Source organism: Talpa occidentalis, unplaced genomic scaffold (genome assembly GCF_014898055.3).
Source record: "Talpa occidentalis isolate TD23 unplaced genomic scaffold, MPIMG_talOcc4v2.1 talOcc4.3, whole genome shotgun sequence".
Lineage (NCBI taxonomy): Eukaryota > Metazoa > Chordata > Mammalia > Eulipotyphla > Talpidae > Talpa > Talpa occidentalis.
Window position 1 is genome coordinate 15,023,156 of NW_023603184.1, and position 19,444 is coordinate 15,042,599.

General features: G+C 34.5%; 1 protein-coding gene across 7 annotated transcripts in view; it reads left to right on the forward strand.

Annotated features, from left to right (window-relative positions):
* The window catches only part of CCDC73 (coiled-coil domain containing 73), a 221,504-nt gene extending 202,406 nt beyond the window's left edge, over nucleotides 1-19,098 (forward strand). For 6 of the 7 annotated variants that reach the window (XM_054699287.1, XM_054699290.1, XM_054699286.1 and 3 more), the window contains 6 exons: nucleotides 4,363-4,473; nucleotides 6,562-6,693; nucleotides 9,273-9,459; nucleotides 10,605-12,086; nucleotides 14,775-14,908; nucleotides 18,775-19,098. In XM_054699287.1, the coding sequence (XP_054555262.1) occupies nucleotides 4,363-4,473; nucleotides 6,562-6,693; nucleotides 9,273-9,459; nucleotides 10,605-12,086; nucleotides 14,775-14,908; nucleotides 18,775-18,996 (2,268 nt within the window). In that variant the 3' untranslated portion in view covers nucleotides 18,997-19,098. The remainder of the gene's footprint in view (nucleotides 1-4,362; nucleotides 4,474-6,561; nucleotides 6,694-9,272; nucleotides 9,460-10,604; nucleotides 12,087-14,774; nucleotides 14,909-18,774) is intronic. The other variant, XM_054699291.1, reaches the window with a different exon arrangement.
* Nucleotides 19,099-19,444: the final 346 nt, after the last annotated feature.

Genomic DNA, 19,444 nt, shown 5'->3' on the forward strand with positions numbered 1-19,444 from the left:
GAACATTTTAACACCAAAAGTATATTAAGGATATAATCTCAGGATAAAGGACAGTCCTTTACAATAAAAGACATTTGATGACCTTATATTGACATTTTTTGCCATAGACTAGTGAAATTTTGTCACGGATCAGTACTTGTTTGCAGACTGGTGTTGGAGAACCACTGATATATAGTATAACAAAATATTACTGTTGAACTGCTGCTGAGGACTATGCTGCATAGATATGTCAAGTGTTTTCTTGAGGAGCATTCTAATTCCACCTGTACTAAAAGGGACCATTACTCTTCATAATGGCTGCTGTTTTTCAGTGCTTTACAATCATGCTGTCATACATCTTATTTTTTTTTAACGGTACAGTAAGAAGCATTGAAACCTAAGTTATGATAGAGAATGTTTTCTACTTTGGTTTAATTATAGTTTGTTCCAGTATAAGTATAGTTATGATGCTGTGTAGTCATGGTGCTAACAAGAATACTTAGTTTACTCCTGTAATTCATAGTATGAGCTAGGATAATTTACCTAGTTTTTAGATATTAAAGTATTAACAGAATTTTACTTTGGCTTTCCACTATAACCTTTTTTTCAGAGGCAATTTTTAGATTTGTCAATGTAGATGTAAATCATACCAAATAATTTCCTGATAGGGTACACATCCTATGAAAATGAAAATAATTACATTTTCAGTAATGGAGCATAAAAACCTCAAAGAGTATCTGGCACATAGAGCAAAAATTAATGAGTGACTAACAGTAAATTCACTCTTTCCAAGTACAGCTATTGCTCAGTAAGGGCTTCTGGTTAGTTGCATTGAACCTACACAGTCACTTCTATCTCCCTCTGAAACTGTGATAAAAAGACATTAATCCACATGGACAAAAAAACTAGGGTGAAAAAACAATAAAAATAAAGTTTTAAGAGTGAGAACCAAATGAAAAATTAGTATTTTACTCATTAACACATGAGGGAAAGTAGAAACCCAGGTCAGAGATTCAGAAATGATCAGGAATTATAAGAATCATGTTCCTATAGAAGTAGGGTGCACAATTGAAACCCCAAACTATATAAAAAGCTATTGTACCACCAAATTATTTCTCCTATCCTGCACATATCAACACTGCTTGTCTCCTACCTGACAGATGACTGAAGGTTTATGTTGGAGAATTTAAGAGAACATTGAGGTTGGGGAGATCCAGTGGTATCCTGGAGACAGTTTGTACCAGGGAGAGCTGGTTACTAGAGCAATTATTACTTTGTGAGCTGGTTGTTAAACCAGTGATAGCTTGAAATTGAGCATGGTGGTAGTATTTATGATATTGGTAAATGCTGAAAATCAGGCTTATTGTTTTTTTGAGAGCTAATTCACCAGCACATATTAAGAGGATTACATTGAAAATGAATGGAAAGTCTAAATACTGAATTCTGAGATGTCCTAGTCCAGTTTCCCTATTTAGAAGGTGGTTACCTTTATAGGTAGGAGAATATAAGATTCCTTTATGGAGGAACTAACCTGATCAAGAGAAAATAGTATGCTACTTCAGTTAAGGTTCCCAGTGAATGAACTCTATCAACCTACAGTGAAGCCCACTGTTTGACAGACTATCACTAGCTTTTTAGTACTTCATGCTCAAATATGAACAGGCAGCTAAGGATCACTTGACATTTGAAGAGCACATCCAACATGAAAAACAAACAGTTTAATGAAAAATCTTGGATAAACTAAAAAATTATATAAAGATAAAATAAATTTATTAATACACAAAACAGGGATTAGGATCTATGAGAAAAAGAAACATTCTTAGAATAAAAGAGAATCCTTAAAATGTATTCTTAAAAAAAGAATATATTAGCCCATACAAAAAGTGCAACAGAAAGGTTAAGATAGTCTTTTAGAAATTAGACCCAAAAGACAAGAATATGTGAAATAGGAGGAAAAAAATAGAGGGTGAGCCCAAGAGATGAAATGAGTTTCAGAGAGAACAAAGAAAATGGAAGGAGGAGAAATGACCAGATGAAATCATACAAGAAAATGACCCAGAACTGAAGGATTTGAGTTTGCTTTGCCTAACACAAGTGTCCATCATTATGAAATTTCATACTACACTTAAAAAGAAGATCCTAAAATTATCTGTAAAAAAGGAAAGATGTAGGTCATATACAAAGGATGAAGAATAAGAATTGGCGGGCCTCCCCGGTGGCGCAGTGGTTGAACGCTGGGCTGCAACGCTACTCGCAGCCTCTGCAGCACCGGCCTCCTGCGAGGATACCGCATGGCACGCAGACCTCTCCTGCTGCCCGCTGCTCCCCTCAGCAGTATATTTCGTCCGTCTGCCTGTTCTGCTCCCTGCTCTGGCTCTGGTGAATTCTCTTACCCTTCTGCGCCTCTGACTGTACCCAGTGCTTGTATAAATAAATAAATAAATCTTTAAAAAAAAAAAAGAGTAAGAATTGGCTTCAGACTTCTTACTGGCAACATGGAAGGTAGAAGCAGCAGAGCCATCTCTTCACAAATTGGAGAAAAACATTTCCAAAGCCGAATTGAACTGTAGCCTGCCAAACAAATTGTTAAATATTGGTAAAATACTGATTTTTTTTCAGATATGTAGTGTCTCAAAAATGTATCATCTTTGCCTCCTTTATCAAGAATTAATAGAAAGTTTGCTTTACCAAGACAAAGGGATCAATTAGGAAAGAGATCTGGGAAAGAGACCCACCATAGAAGAAGGAAATCCACAGAGATAACCTGACCTATAAAAAAGCAGACTGAAGAGCAATAGATTCAAATTGAAATGGAAGGATGGGAAATCTCCAAAAAAAAAGAAACTGAGAGAATACCTGATATAGGCAGTTTCTTCTATATAGGCGTATGGGTAGAAACAGGAAATAAATTGACATATCTAATACACTTTTTTTACAAAGATTTATTTATGCATACAAGAGCCGGGGTACAGGCCGGAGATGCAGAGGGTGAGAGAATCCACCAGAGTGGGGAACAGAACAGACAGATTGACTGAAATACACTGCTGAGGGGAGCAGTGGGCGAGACAGGAGAGGTCTGCCTCGCCATGTGGGTTTCTCCCTGTCCGGCTGGGGATGTAACTCATGCTGCAGTAGCTGCAGATAGCTTCATAGTGCTGACACTTAACCCCTTGTGCCACCATGGAGGCCCCAGAAACCATGACTGTATGAAAAGTATTTACATTATCTTGAATTAGAGCCCATCAAAATAAATATTCATTGAATGCTCTGTAAATAAATGCATAGTTCTTTTTGAACTAGAGGAGCATTTTCATGTTAAAATTGTAAAATATTTTTTATTAGATGTTCATATAATTTTGCATAATTATGTCTTTGCATATTTGATATTCTAGACATAATTGAGAACTCATTAAATAAATGAATACCTGAAACCTTTAAAATGACATAGATTTATATATAATGATGTGGAAAGTGAGAAAGACAATCATTTTTTAAAAAAGCAGATTGAGGGAAAACATGATATGATATAGTCTCATTTGTATTTGAAAAGCTATGTTTTATATACTCATGCTTCTACACAATTTCTGGAAAGATACATAGGAAATTGCTAGAGTGGTTACTTCTGGGGGGAACTGGAAAACCAATAGACCAAAACTTTACCTTTCTTTCTGTATCCTTCTTGTTTCTCAGAATGTACATAGCTTTAATAATGATGAACAACTGAACTAAAAATTCCAGATATTTTAGGCATGTAGGTAAAATTCTTACTTGGATTTTCAGCGGATATTGAAAAAACCTAATAATATTGGTGGCACTGATTTAATATGCTTAAAACCTTTGTCTTAGTAAACATTTAATATTTTTACTCTTTGAAAGATTTTTAGAAGTGAGGGTAATATGTTAATTTATGAATAAGTTAATATGGTAAGTATTAAAATTCTAGCATTATTTGAAATTAAAATTGTATTTAAGGTTTTTTTAGTCAATGAATTTCTAAAATAGTGAGTTACCAAAAAAATGTTCTGTGGTAGTTAAAAATTTTTAGTAGGGTTTGGCTAGATTATGCTACATTTCATATTTCTCAGTGCTGTACTTTATATTACTTTTTCAGTACATTAAAACTTATGCAGTGAAACTGAATAATGGCAATGTTTTTATACCCTTTTATAGCCATTTCTTTTTCATAACCTCCCCCTATTTCCTGTTAACTAAACTATAAGCACCTTTCTGTTAATTTATGAAAATTATTGTTGAGATAGCACATTATCACTGATCTGTATGGCACTTTCAGCATGTTAGAAGCAAAGGTCCAAGCAACATAAAACACATCAAAATTCATTAATGTGGTATTGATTATTTTTTGGATAATTAATTTTATTGCAGACCCTTGAAAGAGATAATGAGCTGCAAAGGGAGAAGGTAAAAGAAAATGAAGAAAAGTTCCTTAATCTTCAAAATGAGCATGAGAAAGCACTGGGAACTTGGAAGAAGGAAGTAGGTTTATTAAGTAGTAAAATATTAAAATATTTTAGGTAGTTGTCAACATTTAAAATAACGATTAAATGCTAAGAAAATATTGCAAAAGTAATATAGGAATAAAGTCAGACACTTTTGCTTCTTTTGTATTTCCAAAAAGTGAATGCTTTTTAAAAACTAAATTTAATGACATTTCTCTAATGCTTTCTTGAATGAAAAACCACACATATACATGTGTACATGTATTTACATATATGTTTATGTTGTGTACTTATAAATGTACATGTTTGTGTATCTATATATAGTTTGAATGACTTAGTGACAAAAGTTAATTTTTTCATATCACTATTGCATAGTATTTAGTAAATGACAGAAGTAAAGAATTACATAGGTGCTATTGTTAGCTCATCTATTAACTTTGCTCAGCAGTTTTTTTGAGGTGTATTACTCCCTATTTAGAACATATATACATTGACTGAGTTTACATGTTTATATTTTATGAATTGATGTGTTATAAACATGGCTTTTTCCTTAAAATGCACCTATTTATTTTACCCTAAATTTTAATTTCAATGAGGTAGATAAAATTGTGAAATATGAGGTATGAAAACTGGAAAAAATCCTTTTGTTAATTTGCAGGTCATACCTGAGGAAAAAACTCAGACTAATGAGGTCAGAATTATTAAGGAGTGACAGGAAGTTTTTTATATGTATATATTTTTTTAAAGATTTATTTATTTATACAAGAACTGGGGTATAGGTCAGAGGCACGGGAGGGTGAAAGAATTCACCAGAGACAGAGTGGGGAGCAAAACAGGCAGACAGACCGAAACACTGCTGAGAGGAGCAGTGGGCGAGGCAGGAGAGGTCTACCGTGCCATGTGGGTATCTCCCTGGCTGGGCCAGGAATTGAACCCTCACTGCAGAGGCTGTGTACAGCTTCACAGCATGGCAATCAACCTGCTGTGCCACCAGGGAGGTACAGGAAGTTATATTTTGAAGATAGCAAGTGTGAACTTAATTTTAAGAGGTGAGAGACAGTAAATGGTTCAAGGAGTGCGAGAAGAGGTTATCTGTGGGCCATATGCAGGTATAGTGGGAAAGATTGAGAATATGTAGGAGAGAAAAGTTCTGTGCTAGAGCTTGAAACTAAGGGAGATAAGGGAGGATGGGGTAAGAACATGTGAAGAGTTGACCCTTAGAAAAGAGGTAACCTCACAGAGAGAGATAAAAAGATGCTTACAAACATACATCTGAAGAGGCATGTACTTATGCCTCAGTCACACAGTGTTGTAAACCAATGTTACCTTGCTAAAAAACAATACAATTGAAAAAAACAGGTAAAGGCAAGCTCCTGTCAGCTGCTATAAGGAAAATGACATGCATTTGTGTAGTTTTTAAATTGTTGAAGAAAAAAAATCTTTCATGACAAAAGGGTGATTTGTTCTCCACAGTGGAACTGTCTCATATTTGAGCTTATTATGAAAAATTGTTCCCCTCAAGAAAAAGAATTCAAATTTTATAGACAGTGAAAGACCAGTTTATAGATGTAATATTAGGCCGAAGTATCATTTTCAACTGTAGTTAGTGTTTAGTACTCTTCATCTAGTTGAGTTAAATTTGTATATTAGATTGTAATAAAAATAAAACTTTAAGATAGCAATAAAGGCATGACTTTTATAGAAATTTATCATTAAAAATAATTTTTCATTTGTAACTAGAGGTAGTATAATGTAATTGTTAAGATAACAACACTTGGGGCCTCCCTGGTGGTGCAAGGGATTAAGACACAACCTATGAAGCTATCCCGCAGCCACTGCAGCACGAGTTCAATCTCCGGCCGGCCAGGGAGTTACCCACACGGGGCAGCAGACCTCTCCTGTCTTGCCCGCTGCTCCCCTCAGCCGTGTATTTCAGTCAGTCTGCCTGTTCTGTTCCCTGCTCTGTCTCTGGTGAATCCTCTCACCACCCACACCTCTGGCCTGTACCCCAGTTCTTGTATGCATAAATAAATAAATTTTTAAAAAAAAGCCTTTTTTTAAAAAAAAGATAACACTTGGATTTGACTTTCATATACTTGCTCATTTTGGTTAAATTTTATATTAGGTTGAAGAACTTAATAGAGAAATCATTAAGATTAAAAATGAATTTTCATCACTTAAAGAAACTCATACTAAATTACAAGAATATCACAATGAATTACGTAATCAGAAGTTTGAGGAAGAGAAGAAATTTCAGGTAAAATTCAAGCATGTTGATATAAACTGTTAAAGAAATTGATGATTTTCCTCCCCTGCTTTATAATTTTAGTTTCTCAACTTTAAAAAAATGAATATAAGCATATAATCTGTAATACATTTGATGCTTATGCCATATAGTACATGTAAATTCAAGGGTTATTTTTAATGCGTAGGTTTCTAGTTTTGTTTTAGCTTACACATTTGTTGGAAAAACTATTTTTTCTCCAATTGTACCATGATACTGTCTTTGAAAATCAGTTAACCAAGTGTCTGCGGACCCATACCAGAACTCTTTATTATGTTCCACTGATTATGTGTCTGTCTATAAGTCAATACAACATTGTCTTTATTAATAAGTATAGCTTTCTAAGAAATCTTAAAATTGGTAGAATAAGTGCTTCAATTTTGTTATTTTTTTTTTCAATGTTGTTTTGGCTATTCTAAGTCCTTTGCTTTCCATATAACTTTGAGAATCAGCTTGTCAATTTCTGGGAAAGAAAGGTAGAATTTTAATTTGTATTGTTTTGAATCTATAGATTAATATGTAAATAATTGACTTCTTAATAAGATTGAGTCCTCAGATTTATCAATGTGGTCTGTCTTTACACTTATTTAGACAGTCTTTAGTATTTCTCAGAAATACTTTTTTTTCATTCTACAGATCTTGCAAATATTGTGTTAAATTTATCCTTGAATATTTCATGTTCTGGAATCCTGTTTATAAATAGTATTTTAAAAATTATTAATTTTTTTCTATTTGTTCCTTGCTGTGTATAAAAATAAATTTTTGTACTTTGAGCTTGTATCCTATTATCTTTTAAAATTAACTTATTGTTATGGTAGTTTTTTGTCAAACTAGGTTTTTCTAGGTACTTAATCGTGTTGCCTGTGAATTTAAGGCAGATTTACTTACTTCTTTCTGCTCTGTGTGCATTTTACTGTTTCCTCAACTTACTACATTAGTTAGGCCCTCTAGTGCACAGTTGAATTAAAAGTTATGAGAGTGAACACACTTACCTTATTTTTCATCTAACATGTAGAATATTTAGTCTTTTGCCATTTCATAATCATGTAGCTGTAATGTAGATTTTTTTATGTTCTTTATCAGATTGAGAAAGTTTCCCTCTGTTCTTGTGAGTTTTTAATCATGAATGGGTTTTTATCATGACGAGGTGTTAAATTTTGTCAAATGCTTTTTTTTGTATCTATGGAGATTGAACTCATGCTGCAGAGACTGTAAAAACAGCTTCACAGTGCTGTGCTTAACCCTTTCTGACACCAGGGAGGCCCTAGAATCAGTATTATTTCATTTCTAAATATGAGATAGTTTTCCAGAGAAGCCATCTGAGCTTTTTCTTTGTGGGAATACTTTCAATAACAAATTCAGTATTTAATTTTTTTAATTAGGGCTCTTCAGATTCCGTTTCTTGTATATTGGTGTGTAGAAAAGAGTTAACAAGCCTGTGAATGCTATCCTTAGAAAGGCCTGTTTGTAAGGTTGGTCCTGATGTTACAGGGCATGGTGGGGGCACCATGGAACCCCCAAACCTGCCTGCTCTAAATAGGTTCTGCCACTTGCCATATGGACAAAAAAGAATGTCTAGTGCATAAGACCTTCAATGGAAAGGAACTTTAATACAATTAGTGTGTAATAAAGAGAAGAGAAAGAATATATTTAAAATAGTTTCCCCACAAAAAGCCTAAAGTTACCCATTCCCTGGTGGGTGAATGCCCAGCCAAAGTGGGTTTGCCCAAAAGCTTATCACAAGTCTAAGGTACCTTCTGGTGGGGACCCATTAGAATGTGGCAGAAGGGGCCAGCCAAGTCTGGAAGAAAAAGAGCAAAACAAAATCAAGATAAAGGCTGCCATTGTTAATCTCCCACCAGGTCTCTCTTTCAAATGTCTCCTTCAATGTCCCCCAAGTCCCTGGTAGAAGTTCAAGGCGAGAAGCAAGTGCAGCTTCCTCACATGTCTCCCCGCTCCATGTGCCTCCTCCAGGTCCTCCTCTTGATTTCCTTACTTCCTCAGCCAGGTCTTCTCTTGTTTCTCCTCCATACTCAGCTCCACTCTTCCTTAGGATGGAGCAGGAAACCTGGAACCTCCCTTTACCTGGGGACCAATCTGTTATAATACCTGAAAACTTGATTTAGGGGAAGGGTCCCATTATTTTTTAACTGATAGGAGTGGTTTACTATGCCTAAACTGTTAGTCATACAATGTGGCTTATTCTGAACATCTGCTTTCTTTCTGGAAGTCTGGAGTTTTGGCACATGCTGGGCAAAGGATGCCTGTGTGACCAGCACCTCAGAACACCTTGAGCTCTGAGTTGCTAATGAGGTTCTTTTATTACATATAATGTGATATTATATGGGTCTCCATTTTATTTAAATATGATATTATATAAAACGATCTAAAGTGATCTTGTTACAGAGTAGTATATTAAATCTAGTAAACAAAATCATATGGTTTTCAAATAGAAACTGCTAAATTGTTAAATTGAAACTTACCTGCAAAACTTGTTCAATTGTTTTATGCTTTTTAACTACTCTTACATTAGTCTTTTCCATTTTACATAGGATATTCAAGTAATAAATATTGAAAATAGTGAAATGTCGATGGAAAAATCAGAAAACACTATCATAGAGAAGTATGATTCTGGGCAAGAAATAAGGGAAGAAAATACTGTGAGTTTTTGTTTAGATACTGAAAATGGAGAAAAGGAGAAAAAGAAAGAACACCTGTTTGTAGAAGAAATTGGAGAAGGTAATCTGTGATTATTTTGATGCTTTCTAATTTGTATATTGAGCTATAAAGAATCTGCCAAAGAGCTGTGCTAGGCCATTTATGGAATTTAGGAGAATATCAGTTACAGTCTTTGCTTTGAGAACTTTGTAGTGTAGGTAGGGAAACACTTAGCTTTTTACTTGCTTATGGTCCTAACAGAACAGGCTTTCTTAGAGTTATGGTTTACGGTCAATATTTTTTGAGGAAAATGCATTTCTGCCAGCCTTTCTCATCACTTATTCCTTGGCTCTTTGCATTCTGAATGGTTTTATGTCTTCACTGCTTTGCTGAAAATGTTCTTTTAGTTATCATTTACCTTCTGATGACCAGACTGAAAGCATTTCTTAATTCAGATTACCCTTTCTAATCACTGAAATAGTTTACTAAATTATCCATCTTGAAAGAGTGTTGTTTAAAGATGGTACTGTTTGTTTGGAGGTGTTCAGACCTGGGCTGAACAGCCACTTGGTGGAGATGTTGCAGAGAGAATGCTCGGACTAAAAGAAGTTCTTTTTAAAAGCCCTGAACTTTGTAGTTTAGAATGTTTTATCTATGCTGGAAATTTGAAATCTATGGTTAGAATCCAGATGAATTAAAATTAATGTCTTGATTAAATATTCTATACACTTATCCAAAACTATTCCAACACTTAAAAATATTCATAAGGAAATAAAAATATTTTAGTTATCAGTCTTGAAGGAAATAGCTATCAATTTGTAGATTTAGGTAGTAATAGAAATCAGAGTATATAACCTGTTGGGATAAATTAATTTTTATTTGATTAGCTATGTGTATATGGAATTGCAATGTGTTCCTCAAAGGAAACAGAGAAATAAAAAACCGTTTTGTAATACCCTTAACTTTCTTTTTTAAACCAAAAAATACTTTCATGAAATTAAACTTTAAAATGGGTAGAGCCAAATCTCAATATGAACATGCTAAATACATGCTTACTGTGATTAAGGAAACTTAAGATTTAGATAAAATTGGTGTCATGTTTTTGTAATAGTTGGCCAATAAAATAGTGAAGGCTAAATATGTTTTAATGAAATAAATTACAATACTTGTCTTAAGAGAGTAAGCTTTGCTTTTTATAATATAAAATTTTACTGTTCTCATGACAGATTTGCAGCATTTGGAGAAAAGTTCCAAGAATGAACCTCATTCTGAAACTCAGAATGAAAATCAAAGTGAAATCTTGCTAAGCAAAACCCTTTGCATAGTAAGAGAAAAAGGACAAACATTCAGTGCTACTGACTCTAGTAAAGCAGTTAATACAGAAGTCAAAGACAAAGTGTGCTTTGAAAAAGATAATACATGTACAGAATTTAAATCACTAACTAATTCTTTAGTGGCAGATACATCAACAGAAACAGAAAAGACACACCTAGAAAGGACTGAAGAATTAGATCTTCATCATGCAGATGTATATCCAGAGATTGAAAATAACAGATTATTTAACAGTATCTTAAATAAGATGGATCACCATTCAAATCATAAAAATGATGTTTCTGAAGATGAACCATTTAAACAATTGAGATTGGTTATCAGGACTCAAGAAAATACTATAGAGGAGGAAATTACAAATAGTGACCAAGCCCAAGCAGATCTGGATTCATCTCTAGATGTAAAAAACAATCTTGTTCAGTGTCAGAAATATACTTTGCAAGAGTCAGGTAATGTTATGTTAGATGACAAACTTTGTAAAATAAGAAAAATGCAACTGTTAAATATAAAAAGTGAGTGTAGCATATTGCCATTTAAACAAACTTTAGATTTTCAGCAAGTCTGTAATGATACTTCAGAGAAGCCTGAACAAATTATTCCCTGTGATACAACAGTTAACTACCCTACTTCATCTGCTGCTTTCAGTGATAATTTGGAAGCATTTAAGAATTCAGATGAAGATATTACTATTATGCCTGTGTTGGTGAAACACAACTTAAGCCTTGGGGAAGGAACTATTTGGAAAAATCAGAATGATATCCAAAACAATCAATTTAAGAACTATTTGGGATATTTAGAAAACAGTGTTTCTCATCTTGAGGTTAATAATGAGACTATATATACTTCACAAGCCAAAGATATGAAAACTGCTATTCACACAAACACTTCCACAAAATCACAGTTTTCTAATAAAGATAGTCAGATTGATGACAATCAGATGACTGAAGCCACAAAAAATGACCTCTTCCTTTTTGTTAATGTTAACGAGAGACAGCATACATCGTTAAATGATAGAGAGAGAAAAGCTTCATTAAGTGACTTTTCAGGAAAAATTTACAGTGAAGGACAGCTTGAAGAATCATGTTCATTTCACATAAAGCCATCTGGAGATTTAGTAAACAGAAGTGGAAGGTCAGCCTTTGATCTTTCAACGTCAGATAAAAAAACTGAGAAAACTCCAGTACATGTGAGTTTTTTAGACCCCAGTCCTTGGTCAAAAGTAAATCAAATGGAAAGTCAAACAGTGAGCACTTCAACTTCTAGCATTCCTTTATTGCTAAAGGAGGGAACAGTAGGTCCATCAGAAAACACAAAGATTATTTCAGTGACACTTCATAAAACTGATGATGTGGATGATGTCAGGAAGGATATTGGACCAGGTAAGAAAACAAAGCTTATTCTTTAATTTTTCTAATAATTGTATTTATACTTAGTATTTTTGGTAAAAAGTTTCCATGTAGATTGTATTTTAAAATGAGAACTGTTGGGCCTCCCTGGTGGCGCAGCGGTTGAGCGCTGGGTTGCGAAGCTGCCCGCAGCCTCAGCGGCGCCGGTTCGATCCCCGACTGCTCCCCAGCCACCGGAGGAGGGTCCCACATGGCGCGCAGACCTCTCCTGCCGCCCGCTGCTCCCCTCAGCAGTGTACTTCGGTCCTTCTGCCTGCTCTGCTCCCTGCTCTGGCTCTGGTGAATTCTCTCACCCTCCCGCGCTTCTGACTGTACCCAGTGCATGTACAAACAAACAAACAAATAAATAAATAAATATACATGCCTCTTTTAAAAAAATAAATAAATAAAAAATAAAATGAGAACTGTTATATTAGTATTTTTGCCATATGTATGTGTGTGAAAGTAGGAAAGGTTTTATTGAAACACAGGTGGATTTCTTTTCACCTAAATCTGAGCCAGTATTATCATGTAGAAAGGTACAAATGCATTTTGGAAATTTACAATTTTCTTTTTATCAAAGAAACTGAAAACCACTATAAGCCCAGGTCATTAATTTTCAATCAAGAACAACTACATAATCTGAGTCTCTTTTTTATTTTCTAGAGCAAATGCAGTGGCGTTGTTGATAAGGCTTCTGCTAGCGTGCATGTTTTTTCCTTTTCTTTCTACATTTAAAAAATCCTTCCCTCAGAATCATATATTAGTTTCTCTTCTGTTGTCACTTCTCTCCTTCCTTAACTTTTCTATTTTTATCTGTATCTTGAGCAGCACTATGCCCGGCTTTCTTCTGTTTTGCTATCTTGAGATAAAACATTAATACATTTTGCATCCATTTTTGTCAGTATTTGAAACATGTTCAGTTGAAATCCCTTAATTATTATGTATCTATAACAATATATTCAAATGTTAAATATTTCACAATGTCTGCATTTTGCTTTAAACATACCCCAGAATTAAAAAAAAGTGGGTGGGGAGAGTAAATGGATGAATCATCTGACTTAATGGATAAGGGTGTGACAGCTGGGTAATGGGAGGTTGAGGTTCATACTCTTCTAAAAACATAACATATACTAATCATACATAGGTGCTGTATAAGTTAACCTGAAAATAATGATAGCGTAGGAATTGTGATCATGAAGAAAATGTTTGCTAATAGCAGTCTCACAGTCACAGTTGAAGTTGTTAAAAGACATTCTTAGGTTTGAAGGCAATTTCGTCTGTTTAACAATCATTTGATTTATCACAGAGCTAAGTTCTCAGAAATGTCATTTAGTTATTTCATTGTTATACAAACTTCAAAGTAATTATATAAACCTGATGACATAGCCTACCTCACCTAGGCTGTATATAGGGACCTCCATTGTATATATTTTCCCTTGTTGACTGAAACATAGTCATGCAGCACATTTATGAATTTAGACCCTTGAAAGAATTGTAGATTACAAGGAAAAGTGCATAGCCCCCAGACTTTACAGGCTTTTTAAATGGAATGAGAAAATTTTAAATAGAAAAAAAAAGGCTTAAAAGCTAAATAAATGTATTACTTACTCGGCTGAATGAGAATGGAGGGGAAAACAGAAAACATCAAAACACTGTAAAGCCTCATTTCACAAACTGTAGTTTTTCCTAATAGAATGTATTAGTAGTGTCCATTAATTTTATTTATTTTTAAGAGATTTATTCATTTATGCACACAAGAACTGGGGTACAGGCCAGAGTTGCAGGGAGGGGGTGAGAGGATTCACCAGAGACAGAGTGGGGAGCAGAACAGGTGGATCTACCGAAATACATTGCTGAGAGGAGCAGTGGGGATTTAGAAGTCTGCTGCGCCATGTGGGTAGCTCCTTGGTGGGGGATCGAACTCATGCTGCAGTGGTTGTGGACAGCTTCATAGGTTGCGTCTTAACCCCTTCTGCCACCAGGGAGGCCTGTGTCCATTAATTTTAGCCGTGTCAAATTCTTCTAGTCGAGGGTCTGGCTGACCATATTCTTTTAGAAGGCCCTTTGTTCTAATTTGATTGCAGTGATATCAAAAGGGATGGAAGGGAGATGTCTAAAATTCTGTAGAAATTCAACTTATAGTCAAACATAACCATATCTTTGTTACGGAGTTGACATTTCTCTAAATCATGTTTATCTATTTTTTAAAACCCAGTGACCTCTACTAGACAATACTTTGCAGCCCTCTGTGGTGGTTCTCACTATGGCCAAGTTCTTTAAATATCTTTTACAAATCCTTTAGTTGATTCAGACTTTTCCCATTAATCTGAATTGCCGACATGCTTACTATTAATATTTACATGTTTGGGCAATGCAGTAACCAAGGTAATAAGGATAGCATTTTATGCAATTTCTTTTGTTTTAGAAGATATTTTCACCATTTCATTTATTTTAATGTGAATGAGGTTTTAGAAGGCAGCAATAATAAAATTTCCTGAAATGAAATGTTTAATGAGAGCTCTCTATGAGAAATATAAAATGTTTATGTAAAAAGAAAGTTGAAATTCTTTCTTCTTTTTAAATGCATAGGCCTAGGGTCTGAGAAAAACAAGTTCTGTCACTAAAACCAGAGCCTGGAGAATAAAATTCAGTTGTTGTCATTTCCTCTTTGTCAACCAGATACTACCAGCATTAACAGACTTGCTGACACTCTGAATAACTCAAGTATCCATCCAGATCCCAAGGGAGAGCCCAGTGACGAGAGGAATGCAATTGCAAAGACTTTTTATGATTCTTCTTTTCCCACAGAACACGTAAGTCAATTAAAAATATTGCAGAGCCGACCTTAGTGAGCTAATTCTACAGATATGTGTAGAACTGTATGCATCTGGATGCTTTAAGACCTAACTGATCTCCAAAATAATATCACAAGGGCAACATGGCACCATTTTTCACAATTAAGGCTGATGGAAAACAGCAGGAAAAAGTCACAGTGTATAAATCAAATAGATACAATCCAGCCTGTTTTGGGGAGAGTGTGAGGTAGTGTATTATGTACTTCTATTTTTTAGTTACCTACATTTAGGAATCATGGCACTTGAGCATTTAAAATTTTTATGAAAGATGCCTTATAACCCAGTAAATTCACTTGTCTTTAACAAGACATCTTAAGGTAATTTAATTATTTTTAGAAACTGACAATTGTAAAGGAAATTCATTCATTTTATTATTTCAATTAGGACGCAGTATGGGACAGAATCAACTATCTATAATGTGACTTGATATCAAGTCAGAATGTGTATATTAAAAAATATATTCATAGAGATTATATGACTCCAGTAGTCCATTTGTCATATGAAGAGCAGCTAATTAGAGTTGATAAGTTATTTGGTAAAGTTTATAAGGTTTATTTTTTTTTTGCCCCAGTCTTTAAAACTTTAGCACAAAAATGCTGTATTATACAGGGTCTAATAAAAGCTAACTACAGGTGTAAATGCTAGAAGGAAATCTAAAAAGATTAGAAAAGATAGTACTAAGTAAGACAACTGATGCACAGTAAACAACTTTGTCTGGACAACAGAGTGAAAAGTATATTACCTTAAAAATACTGCTTTTAAGAACTTATTGTCCTTTTTAAATAAAACACCAAGTGAAAGAATATAACTCTCCTGAGAGTTTTAAAGTCAGGACATACCTTTTTCACCTTTTCATAACTAAGCTCAGCAACAACTATTACATGTATACATACAAATGTGCATTAAAATACGGAGGCAAAAGTGCAGAGAATCTGCCAGTGGGAAGTTCTGATCTTGGCCAACTGGGTAAGTCATAGAATAAAGCAGAAAGGAAGCTTGAGAATATTAGTGCTAGACAGCCATTTCTAATTGTTAAAATGGAAAATTCATATGCCCCTTTTAAGTCCATTTTTATAACTAGCCTAGAAGGAAAGTTTTTCTATCTAATTCGTAATGCTTCTCCTGTAGCTTGTTTTTAGTAATTTATGTAGGTTTTAAAACTATAAAAAAAAATTTTTTTTTTGTAATAGTCCTGTAATATACCTCTACTTTACAGATGGAGAGAAACTGTTGAATTTTAAGCAATTTCTGAGGGAGACCTCTTGGTCCACAAAGCCAAAAATACTTATTTGTGGCTCTCTACACAAAGAGTTTGCCAACCCTTGTTCTACATGAAGACAGTCAACTTTAGACTTATAGCCAGAAAGGGAATAGAAGTTAATTATATTCCAACATATTTTTATATCTGTTCTCCACACCAGTCCTGTTAAGCTTAGGGTAGATATGAGCTGGTACACCTTTTCTCCCTATACATTTAAAAAGGTTTCATCTTGCTCAGCCTAGATTGCTCTAGGTTGGTATGCAATCTTGATTTATCTAGGAAGGAAGATGGGAAAGAGGCTGCCCAGAGTAAACAAAGCAAGCCACTTACTTTACACACCAATGACTGAAATTCATTTGAGTTAAATTTTAAAATGCAATTTCTAGCTTAAATAAGCAGCAGTAGTACCAGGCTAGGGGAAATTTGAGGCCAGAGTATCTCTGAGTCAGGCCTAAAGAGGAGGTAGGAGTGGTAAGTGAAAGGACATAGGAAAAAAAGCTAAGATATGTAGGCACAAATTTGGCAACATCTGCGTCTTGAAAAAGCATCATAGGCTGCAAAAATTCTCAGTGAAGAAGACATGGTTTTGTTAAATGCAAACTTTAACCTACACCTTATTTCTCTCTATAGTCAGTCCCTGTTCCTGCCCCTTCAAGTAGGCAGGAAAGAAACTAAAGCAGATAGCAGATATGTGTAAATGTCTTTTTCCTCTCCTTATCGAGTCCAGGAGTTTGGAAAGTTGAGTAATCTGTACTTGCTGTCAACACAACAAAACACATCAAGCATTTTGATGGAGAAATAGGACCATTAAATCATATATAGGTCATTAATCATTTTATTTCAACATCAGTAGCAACCTAGATCTAGATTTGGTATATTTCTCTATATCTGTTCTTACTGGGTAAACGACAATATTTTGGCTGAGGTCTGTTGAACATACTATATAGCAGACATTTTCAGAAGTATACATTTATGCATGTTTTTATCCATTACCAGTAATCTTTACAATATTGTTTAACTAAAATGGTTAGAAAGAAAACGAAGGCCGTAAACTAAAAGACTTGCTTAAGGCCTCCTGGTGGTCCTGTGTTGACATTTTTTTTAACATCTCTAACATTTCATATAAGAACACTGGCGATCAGACAAATATGAACCCAAGAATCAGAGGCTAAGATTTTGAGGGGATTTAGTGGCGGACTATAGAATTTTCAGGAGCCAAGGAACAATACAAAAAGGACTATGCTATCTTGGGGAACTGAGGTTAAATGTAAATAATTAAGGTGATATTTAAAATTATTACAATATAATCTCAATGTGAAAATGTTACGAATATGCCACTTTTGCCAGTCAAATTGGAAAAAAAAATTTAATAAGGCAATACTCAGAGAGCTTCAGATTTATGAATAAATGACATTCATTATAGCCTAATTTTAACAGTAAACATTTTCCTACAATATAAATATCCAACAGTTAATTATGGAACATGAAATACTATGAAGCCATGCCCTTAATAGACTTTTAAGAATTAATGGAAATGCTAAAAATGTGCACATATAGAAAATGATATAAATATGAGTCAAAGCTTTGAAGTATATATGTACAGAGGTGGTTAGGATCTTGGGGGTAATTTTAACATAATGCTTATCCTAATCCATATTTCAAATATAATATTCCTTTTTTAAACAGAAGATTTTATCTGGAAATCTAGCTGAATACCAACAAAGAATGTTTTCAAAAAATTAACTTTTGTCCTTAAAATGGAAATGTTCAATAGGAGATAGTTAAATTATCACATATCCGTGAAAAGGAGTATTTTGAAGTCAGTGGTAACTGTTTATAAGAAAGTTGTAAACAGGGAAAAAACAAGATATAAAATCCTATAGAATGAACAGATATGCTAAATAGAAAAAAAAAATAGCAGTGAACAATACCAAAATGTTCAGATATATCTGGAGAGTGATTACTAATAATATTTAATTTCTTTACACTTCATTTTCTGTATTTCCAGTAATTGTGATTTTTAAAAACATTTGAAATGAAAACTTGCATTTTTTAAACAGTATTTTAAATATGACCCAAATGCAGAGCCTTGGAAATCTGCCAACTTCCAAATACCTCCTTGTTCTTTCCTGTTTCTTCAACAATGGTGCTCTGAAGCATGAGAGGAAACATGAAGTAAAAGGCAGTTTTTATATGGCAGTTTATTTCCGTTAACATTTTTAATTTTCCCCTGGCTTTGATAGAAGATACAAAACATAGACATGTTTGGGAAGGAAAGGGAGTAGAAGACAGATTTTTATCTACATATTTTAAATATCTTTGTTTTCAATTGAAGCTCAAAACCTTTTAGAAAAGGCTTTTTGTGGTATTCCTGGAATATATTAGGCATCTTGAAGATATTACATAGGCTTACAAATTTACACTTTAAAATCTGCTGGTGTGAAAATTAAGGTAGTTGTTGGAAATTAGCAAAGAAAATGGTGGTATTATCACATAATTGCAGAGGCTTAAGGTTTTTGTTTAAATTCTTGTTCAATGGTAAAATAAGTTTGGTTTTTCGTAGGTGAAAACAAAGAGTCTGAAATCAACTCTGCCACAATGCCAATTTCAGACTATCAAGATTAAAGGTAGCACAGATATGGGTGCATTTTCTACTGGTGAAGATGACTGGCAGAGCCTGATAACAAATCAGATAAGCAAAATCGAAAAGTTTCTAAGTTTAGAAAATGACAACCAATCTAAAAAAAGAAAAGTAGAAGAGATGTTGGAAAAAACAAAAGATTAAAATAATGCTGACAGATGCTTTTAGTAAACTGGCTGGTTTACTAAAAACAATGACTTACATATGAAGCTGTACAGTTAGTTGTACTCACTTTTCCAATCTTTTTTTTTTTTTTAAACACTTTTTTTTTAATAGAGGCATGTTTCATTTATTTATTTGTTTATACAAGCACTGGGTACAGTCAGAAGCGCGGGAGGGTGAGAGAATTCACCAGAGCCAGAGCGGGGAGCAGAGCAGGCAGAAGGACCGAAGGACACTGCTGAGGGGAGCAGCGGGCGGCAGGAGAGGTCTGCGCGCCATGTGGGACCCTCTCCCAGTGGCCGGGGAGCAGCCGGGGATCGAACCGGCGCTGCAGAGGCCGCGGGCAGCTTCGCAACCCAGCGCTCAACCGCTGCGCCACCGGGGGGCCCCACTTTTCCAATCTTTTCTTATGTGTTGCATTATTACCTTT